This window comes from Phasianus colchicus, chromosome 2 (genome assembly GCF_987193195.1).
Source record: "Phasianus colchicus chromosome 2, bPhaCol1.hap1.1, whole genome shotgun sequence".
In the NCBI taxonomy this organism is placed as follows: domain Eukaryota; kingdom Metazoa; phylum Chordata; class Aves; order Galliformes; family Phasianidae; genus Phasianus; species Phasianus colchicus.
In genome coordinates this window covers 56539604-56548910 of record NC_143437.1, presented here as the reverse complement: position 1 = coordinate 56548910, position 9307 = coordinate 56539604, and the positions used below count along the sequence as shown (strand labels likewise).

At 41.0% G+C, this 9307-nt stretch overlaps 1 protein-coding gene and 4 non-coding genes across 5 annotated transcripts; all 5 read left to right on the top strand.

Moving 5' to 3' along the window:
* Window positions 1-4982: 4982 nt before the first annotated feature.
* Window positions 4983-8355, top strand: RPS12 (ribosomal protein S12). The gene is made up of 6 exons (XM_031610641.2): window positions 4983-5048; window positions 5187-5238; window positions 5386-5502; window positions 7011-7113; window positions 7617-7718; window positions 8273-8355. The coding sequence occupies exons 2-6, from the start codon at window positions 5225-5227 to the stop codon at window positions 8333-8335; spliced, it is 399 nt and encodes a 132-aa protein (XP_031466501.1). The 5' UTR covers window positions 4983-5048; window positions 5187-5224; the 3' UTR covers window positions 8336-8355.
* LOC116243283 (small nucleolar RNA SNORD101) lies at window positions 6077-6149 on the top strand. Its single transcript, XR_004169927.2, has one exon. It is a non-coding gene; the product is annotated as a small nucleolar RNA SNORD101 (small nucleolar RNA).
* On the top strand, window positions 7463-7549 carry LOC116243303 (small nucleolar RNA SNORD100). The gene has a single exon (XR_004169937.1). It is a non-coding gene; the product is annotated as a small nucleolar RNA SNORD100 (small nucleolar RNA).
* LOC116243297 (small nucleolar RNA SNORA33) lies at window positions 7831-7965 on the top strand. The gene has a single exon (XR_004169934.1). It is a non-coding gene; the product is annotated as a small nucleolar RNA SNORA33 (small nucleolar RNA).
* A 326-nt stretch (window positions 8356-8681) lies between the features above and the next one.
* On the top strand, window positions 8682-8766 carry LOC116243307 (small nucleolar RNA SNORD100). The gene has a single exon (XR_004169939.1). It is a non-coding gene; the product is annotated as a small nucleolar RNA SNORD100 (small nucleolar RNA).
* The last annotated feature ends 541 nt before the right edge of the window (window positions 8767-9307 follow it).

Genomic DNA, 9307 nt, shown 5'->3' with positions numbered 1-9307 from the left:
CCTCCATACACATCGCACACCTGTCCCAGCAACAGCCTGTGAAGATCGCGCTGCTGTGATCGCTGGGGGCTGCGGGGCCCAGGAGCTCCTCTGCAGCGCGGCCAGCTGAGCAACGGTTTGGTGGTAAAGGAGGACCAGGCGCTGGCGGTTCCACTTTGCTCGGTGTGACCGACCTGGCGGCAGTCCCTGGAAATTTTACCACCGTGGTCAGACTGCTCAGGTGTGAATGCTGATTTGCCTGCTAAGCAATCATCCACGCAACCTTCATCAAGTTGCAGAACAGTATACAGTGTAACAAAAGGGCTGAATGGCAAAGTTGTTAGAGAATGAACGGCTCTAAAGTAGCCGGGAGGAAATCCAGGCTGGAGTTGGGAAGAAGGCAACGGGGTCAGCACAGGTTCCTACTGAGAGGGGAGGAAAATGAGGAAGGAGATGAAGAGTGAGCTGAGGACCTCTTCAAACCCCAGTGAAAGACAGAGCACCTATTGCTATAGAGATAAACCAGTAACTACTTCCTAAAAGCACTATTTTAGCTGTGCCATCAGTACTCCATCTAGTCACCAGTTATAACATCAAGATGCATAATGGGGATGTTTCAGAGCAAGTGTTCCCATTTATGTTAGTTCAGAATGCCAGTGACAGTGACGAGAAAAAATACAATCCTTTCTTGACACAAGACTGGGAAGCCTTAAAGTTATTTAGCAGTTTCAAAGAACAAGGGTTCTTTTGTTGGATCATATTTTGACAGCATATTTTGTGTGGCATATGTTTACGGCTATTAATTTAAAAACTTCCCCAAGAACTATCTTGACCTTTTCCCATCTGCCTCCAGACAAAGCTATAAACAGAAATCTTTTTCACAGATGCTGCCCATTGAATGGCCTAGAAGGGAAAAATGCTTGTAAATGATAAAGGATAACAAGAAAATGTTGGTATACAAAAGCATTAGGCACAAATAAAGGTAATAAACTGATAGAGAGAGACTGTTGGGAAAAAGAAAGCTTTCTTTTTTTTTTTTTTTTTTTTTTTTTTTGGCTAGAGATAAACAGCCAACTCTGTTCAGGAGAGATGAAATACTACTCCAATAGTTTCTATTCCAAATTACTTTTCAGTGCAGACTCACATCCAAAAAATTCCAGCTTCATTCAAGACCTCATCCTCCTCTCATTAATAATTATATGCAAGTAATGAGTAGTCCAATAAAGCCTATGGAATCACATTTCCACAAAGTCCATGTGTGCAGTAGAAGGAAGAAGTATGGGAAGAAGCAGTGATGTACTGTGATCAGCATGAGCTACAGCTCAGAAAATGAGATGGGACTACAAGCTCCCTGTGTGTGCATAGAGTTTAAGAATGCAGTGCTCGCTGTCATGAGAAAGAGCTGGTTGACAGAACATGTTTGTTAATTCTTCCTATTTTTTAAAAAGGGAAACTATAAAACCAGCTATAAATATTTATTAGCCTTTGAATAGGTACTTGCTACCAGCCTGTCACAGTAGCTTTTTAAGCCTTACTATTCATTTTCTTAAAAGCATACTTCAAATCTTTCTTGCTTATGTCATGTGTCCAGCAACTTTAAAAAAATCTGTATTTCAAATCCAAAGTCATTGGTAGAATTCAAGCTTTGCAGTAATGAGCTCTCTATAAACGCTCACTACAAAGAGTTTACATCCATTGTTTAGTCTGCAAAAACAAACAAGCAACAGAAACATGCTATGAAAAATGCTTTATGAATAGCTTTCTGTGTAAACATTCAGGGTATTCTGAATTGATTAGCACATGTGAGGATGTGTTTCCTATATTAGTGTACTGTATATTTGTATAGCTCTTAAAAACACTTTTGCCTTACAATCTAGAAATCAGTGCTTATTTGTATCACATGACATTTTTTCCCCAAAAATTTATAATGGCGCGCACAGGTAGTCAGAAAGTTCACTATTGCTGTAATGTAATCAAATGGTAACCACATGCTTTGAGAGTCTTGCACAGATTTTTTTTTTTTTTTTTAATATTTATGACATCAAAGATTTTTCTTCCATTGGTGCTGAAATGCCATAGCTTCCCTCTTTGTGAAACCCTAGAATGATCACACCATACTTTCCATAGGTGCTTGAAACTTGGTGTAGATATCTTCTGTTCTCCTGAGTAGTGGCACATGGATGGCTATTCTGAACTATTGCCTGGAAGTGCTTGGAAATACTCCTCTCATCTGTCTGGGCTGATGAGCAGGATTTCTGTGGATATAGAACAAGAAAATGGGTAAAAGTAACTTAACCACTACTAAAAGTATTAATGATGCAAAACACTTTTTTTTTTTTGAACTGTATGACCAGGAAATGAAATAATTGTTTAACTAGCAGAGTCAAATATGCACTAATGTTATTTGCAAGAAAGCTTCCAGCCTGATGTTCCATGAAATGGATAAATGATATTTTGGAATTAAAATTAGATAATTCTGTCTCACTGCATCAGAAATATACCATAGCACTGCTTGTGCTTTGCATTTCTGGAAACAGACTTCACAGGGAAATAAGTTCTACAAATATTGTTCAGAACCAAAATTCAGAACTGTCTGTTCAGAGTTTAGCAGTACTGTGGACCTTTCTTGGGAGTTTGTAACAGCTGACACTTTCACCCACCCATCTGACTGCCTTACTCTCCTGTGCTCTGTCTGAACTCCTCATTGCTCAGTTCCTGAATCTCCACAGTTCAGAACACGACAGTTAAGTTAAATTTTCACAAGTGTTTGGTATTCTCAAGAAAATATGGGTTGTGGATTCTAGGGAAAGTACAAGGTGAAAGTAGAGTCTACCACAGGCAGAGACCAGGAGAGAAATAGAGAAAGGAGCATGAGAAAGACAACTGAGATACAGCAAACTGTTATATTCTCATTGCAGTACTGCTCTTTTAAAAAAGCCCCCCAGGTTCTGTTGCTGTTTAGATCACACATGATAAAAAGAGGAAAACTGCCACAATAATAAGGGAGAACAGCAGGAGGTGTCAAGGAATTTAACAGAGAGGATGGAAAATTTTTAAATATATGCAGCGAGATTGTGAGTCCAAATGGATTGTCCAGAACAGTTTGCTGGAGAGAACCAAATTCTGTCACAACATCTTGTACATATTCTTCCTCTCCACACATGCAGGTTTATAGGCAGTGTGTTATATGGTTTATAATACAAGCAGATCTCAAGAGGACTAAGTTCCTCTGATGGGCTAGCTGTTCAGTGACACATCAGGCCACTGCTGGCACGGACACCACCTCAACCCAATAGAGCACACAGGCTCTTCCACTGTATCTTTGTTTTCTAGCACTCCACTTGTTACCTCAGACATTCACCCTTATGTGGACTAGAAATACTCTCTTTGCACTGCTGTAATTCCTGAATTTTCTGCTTTGCCATGCATTCTTTCTGCAATTGATCCCCAGTTGAACAGAAGAACCTTTGCCTCTGGAGAACTCCATAAAGAACTGTGGTGCGCTTAAGTAGTTAGCATGGTGCTGAGGAGTACAGAACTGTAGTCTGTGGTTCAAATGTATAATTCCTCCTGGTCGTATGCCAGCACTTAAGCAGCAGGGTGTTAAATGGTCATCATAACTCCAAATCAAGAGTAAATACAGAGGTTAGTAAACTCAATACTCCTTTTAGGAAACTGGGCAGGATGGTACAACAGGTGGGGCAGTGCTAACAGTGTGCAGAGGGCACTCACGTGAGCACTAAGTTCACATTAGCACATTGTGCAGTGGAGTGGACTTTCAAACTGGATTATACACTTTCATTAATTATTATATACAAATACAAATAGCTACTGTGCTATACCAACATTTCAACACAGAGTCCAGTGCCAATGAAAATATCCTATCTACATACAGATAACTCTTAGCACAAGTTTATTGTCTTGCAACTGTTCTAGGAAAACTATCCTTGCATATTCTGCTCTCAGAATACTAGTCTATAATTTCACTGTGATTATGACAGATCTTTCAGATGTGCATACTTTCACCCCCCAGAGAGAAAATATATTGCACTTATGCACTTATGGCTGGCTAAGGACTTTGTGTTATCCTCAGATGACCTTGGGAGTGAGAATGGTTTATTGTTCCAATCAACACAGAAATTTCTCTATAGATTTGCTGTCGTTGGGGCTTTTCAAGAACAGGAAGATTAAGCAATATAGATGGATATAGGAAATTCTGCCTGGAGAGAGAAACAAGGTGGGCACTATAGTCTGCGTTTGTTTGCTTTCTGGGGTCTGAGCAGTATAAAGTAAATCACCGAATCACTACGGTCGGAAAAGCCCACTAAGATCACCTAGTCCAACTGCCAACCCCTCCCCGCCATGCCCACTGACCACGTCCCTCCGTGCCACATCCACACGGCTCCTGAACACCTCCAGGGACGGTGATTCCACCACCCACCTGGGCAGCCTGTGCCAATGCCTCACCACTCCATCAGAGACAAAATTGTTCCTAATACCTAAATTATACATTCCAATTTCTAAAACCACTCATTGCCTCTCCGGCACTCGCATCATTGTGCATCTCCTCGCTGCCTGCATTTGGCCCACACCAGGCTGCACGAATGGAGGAGATCAAAGGGCTTTGCACAAAAGGTGGCTGACAACACTGGTGACAAATGCCCACAGTTACATCAGCCGCAGACTATGGCGACCAGCATCTGTTGCCTATTTTCATTACTGTGTGGCACTCAGCTCTGGCACAGGTGAGATTGAGGATCCCACCTCAGTGACCAGGAAGGAGCACGCAAGGAGCGCCTGAGAGGAATTCAGGCTTCTGAGTCGCAGCTTAGTGCGGTGACCACCGCTCAAAGACAGCAGAGCCCGAACGACGGTTCGTTTGTTCGCAGGCTTTATTTTCCCCCATTCTTCCCCTCCGTGCCGCCAACCCAGGCGGGGCGGCAGAGGCGCGTCAGGCATCTCGGCGGGCAGCCTCCGCTCACGGCTGGCGGCGGGGTCCTCGCGCTGTATAAGAGCGTGAGGCGGAAGGCCCGCCCCCTCTTTCGCTTGCGGCTCGCGGCGGCAGCGGGGTGAGCGGCCATGGTGGCGGTGGGGCCTGCCGGGCAGAATCCCTTGGGCCGGCGGGCCATCGCGGCGGGGGGGCGCTGGGCGGGAACTCCGGGGCGACTGCCGGCACTCACCGGGGCGGTGTGTCTCTGTATTTGCAGCAGGAAGCCGGGCGGGAGCGGCACCCACCGAGAGGGCCATGGCCGAGGAAGGGTGAGCGGGGCGGGGGCTGGCGGGGCGGCGGGCGGAGCTGGCGGGCAGTTTTTAGCAGTTGGATGCTTGCAGGTGAATGGGAAGTTTCTGTTTGTGATTGTGAAGGTGCTGGCATGAGCAAAGCAATGATGTCTGCTTTCTGTTCAGCATTAGTGCTGGAGGTGTAATGGATGTTAACACCGCCCTCCAAGAAGTGCTGAAGACCGCACTTATCCATGATGGCCTTGCTCGTGGTATTCGTGAAGCAGCCAAAGCCTTGGACAAGTGAGTGCTGTGTTTCTTTTATCTGTGAATAGTAAAATGGAGTGAGGAGTATTGTGAAGAAGTATATTAAGCACATTAAGGTAGAATGGCATTGGTTGCATGTTGCTTTAGAAACCTCAAGCTCACAAACTTTTGTAGACTCATAGAATGACCTGGGTTGAAAAGGACCTGAAAGATCATCTAGTTTCAACCCCCCTGCCACAGGTAGGATCACTAGCTGCTAGGCCAGGCTGCCCAGAGCCACATCTAGTCTGGGTTCTTTTAACCTTGCATTTTAAGAAAAGGTGGAACTCCCAAAGCTTGTTAAGAATTAGAATTGAGAAGTCTGATATGTATGTCAGACTTGAACTGGAAAACTTGATTTAATTTTTTTATAAAAAGAGCTTGCCTTTTTTTGGTTAGCTTCACTTTTTTGATGTGGCTGTAAATAACTGACTTGATACTATGTCAAAATAGTATTGAATTTGTCATACATGTGCTAGATGTAATATGTAGCTACTATTTCTGGTATATGTGCACAGATACAAGCTTCTAGTATCAGCCTTTAAATAACATTTAAGTGTAAAGCTACAGTGTTTGAGTGATGATTTCACAAATTGTCGGATACCCCTTCACTCCTCTTGAGTGAGAACTGTGGTCTGACAAACCTGTATGCATAAAGCTCTAAAACAAGGTACTAAATAAGAAAAGGGAGAAGTGTAACTGACTGAAAACTAGATGGCAAAAAGTCTTTAGAGTTAAGATACAAATTCATGTAATGTGCATTAAAAGAATAATATGTATATAAGGCTTGGGTGCATTTGTGTCAAATGTTTCTTGCTTGGAAACTTCTGAAATGTTCTAGTGGTGCTCATAATGGAGAAGTCTATAGAGAACATAGGATTTGTTTGCAGTGGTCACATTAAGTTAAGCATAGAAGACCTATATGGCTCTCTTTGTTGTCAGGTATCCCTTTGATATTCTTAACATTGTACTGCAGTGTACAAAGATCGTAATTAGAATTGGGGCCCTGTCAATAACAGCTTCTTTGGACGTAAGTAGAAAAGATTGTTCTGAAGAGCTTTTAAAAACCTGGCATAGAAATTCAAGCTTTTTTAATTGCAATCCTAATGTTGAATGACTGTAATCTGAGGTAGAGGGCAAAAAGCAACTTGTAATTTTGTTGCTTTCTACTAAAGACACTAGTTGTTTATGGAACTTGTGTTTATTCATTTCAACTTTTTCTAGTGTCTGAGAATTAATATGATGGTGTTTCTAGAAGCTTCTGAAGTTGTATAGAATCACATCGTAAAACTAACAATGCATAAGAACTGTGTTGTGTATGAGAAGCAGGAGGTAGTAGTAGATCATATGAGAAGTATGTTTTATAATTTAAAAGTGGTTTAAAAGGACCAGAAATGAAGTGGCTGTCTACACATGCATGTGCTGAATCTTGCTTGTCATGGTTTTGATTATTAAGAAGACTTGGTCAGCATTTGAGGTTAACATTTGCCATTTCTTCTTTTAAGGCGCCAAGCCCATCTTTGTGTCCTGGCTTCAAACTGTGATGAGCCCATGTATGTAAAGCTAGTTGAAGCACTTTGTGCAGAACACCAGATCAACCTGATAAAGGTGAGTGTCAGAACTTCATACACAAATCTGGAAGTAACCAAATTTGTGAGCTGATCTACTTGTTTCAGAATATAAAAAGGCGAACCTTTGAGATCACTGTAATTTTGCAAATGGTTTGTGAAAGCAAATTTTCTGACAGCAGCAGTGACTTTTCAGGTTAATGTGATTTTTTGGTGAACAGTATAAAAGCCGTGGACATAATAATGGTTAAAGATGTATTAAGTTTAAAGTTAGTCTATTTTTGTGCTGTATTGAAGAAACAGAACTCATTAGAGGAACTCACTGAATAGTGGTTATAGAGTGTGTGTAAGGTCTTAATGTGAGTTTTCTTCAAATTAGAAACATAAGAGCTGTACAATGATGAGACTTTGGCTCCCTCTACTGATACTTGTGAGGAAAACAGCCATACGTTACCCAATACCTCTGAGAGTACAGCAGTTTTTTTATTGAACATGGTTGCATTAGAAATTAACAGTTCTAATGTGATGTAATGTTTTATGCAGGTCGATGACAACAAAAAGCTGGGTGAATGGGTAGGACTCTGCAAGATCGACAGAGAAGGGAAACCTCGCAAAGTAGTGGGCTGCAGTTGTGTGGTTGTCAAAGTAAGATGATACTCCTTTAATTCTGGAAATGAGCAATATGAGATCTATTTGTCCTCTTGCTAGTCAGCATTAAAGACAAGTTTTTAACTAGAAAATAAAGTTAAGAGAAAAAACACCAGTTAATAGTCTCTGCTCAACTTGAAAATGTTTTGCAGAGCATGTTTTAAAACTACTGGTAAAGTAAAGCCACAGTACGAGCCTTGAAGAAAATGTATTGTCTTTGAGGTCCCAAAAGATGGCTACATCTTCACCATAAGCAGTAATGACTTCTGCATGTGTTGTAGTACTTGTTACTGTTTTGCATATTGATATATTTGGTTTCCTTTAAGCAGAAATTAAATCTGCTTGGATCTTCACCAGTGGGTTATATGCTTAAATGAAATAGTCCAATATTAAAACAGTCAGCCATTTATTAGCAAACCAAGGGAAAGCAACTGGTAGATATGGTTTCTCTTGAGGTTGCATCATGTCAGAATACTAGTTGTTCTTTTAGAAGTAGGATGTAAACTTCAGAATGGGTTGTCTTGTTTATAATGGGTTATTCTGTGTTACAGGATTATGGCAAGGAATCTCAGGCCAAAGATGTCATCGAAGAGTACTTCAAGTGCAAGAAATGAAAAATAAATTTTGAGCCTGATGAGCGTGTGTGTGTGATTAATGGGTGGGTGCTGGTGGGATTATTCTCATTATTGCAGAGGATAACAGCAGAGGGTCTTGGAGTAGTTTCTTAATATTTGAATTGTCTGTTTATTAAAAAGGTAATGGGAATCCTTGCAATTCTTATTCCGTGGTGCTCCTTTTCCTGTTTATACCATGGTTTGCAAATTAGGGAACTTCATACAGCTTCTGAATTGCAGAAATGCTGATAGTTGATTATGGTCTTTGCTAGCACCTAGTTGGCAGCATGTAGGCCTGCACTTACACTTCCAGAGTAACTTGTCTGGGAAAGTCTGAAGTAACTGCTACATCTGTGATGAAAATTTGGCTCCCTCTACTGAAGCAAATGAGGAGAACTGCCTTAAATGTTACCCAAATCTTCTGAGATGTTGCAGAAATTCTTTAAATAAATCTTAATTTATTCAGGAGACTAACTTGAGACTAGTTCTGTTTTCCTTCACTCAGTTCTGAAACAAACTGCATGGAATTACCTATGTAAGAGAAGTACTGTCATATAGTTAACGATTGTGCATGTGTACATCAGGATAGCCAAATGGTTGAGATTTCATTGCCGAGACAAGGCAGTTTTTTAATAGTGACTTGCTCTTTGTCTTGGTTTCATTAATAGTGGTTAGGTACAAACTTTTTGTTAAGCAAAACCTTTTTGGAAATCTGAACAGGTTTAATATCTCCTCTCTTGTGTGTTGCATCTTCTGCAAAGTGGAGTATCTTTTAGAGGACTCCTAAAGATTTGCTTAAGTAGGACATGAATGTGACTGGGATTGGGCACATGTACAGTGGAAGGACTGGAATGTGTATCTGTTAATTGTGAACAAATTACAACTAATATTAAATTCATATTACTAATTATATTCCCAATTATCATTGAAATCTACAGAAATTCTTTTGTTGATAAGATCCTCAGTTGTATA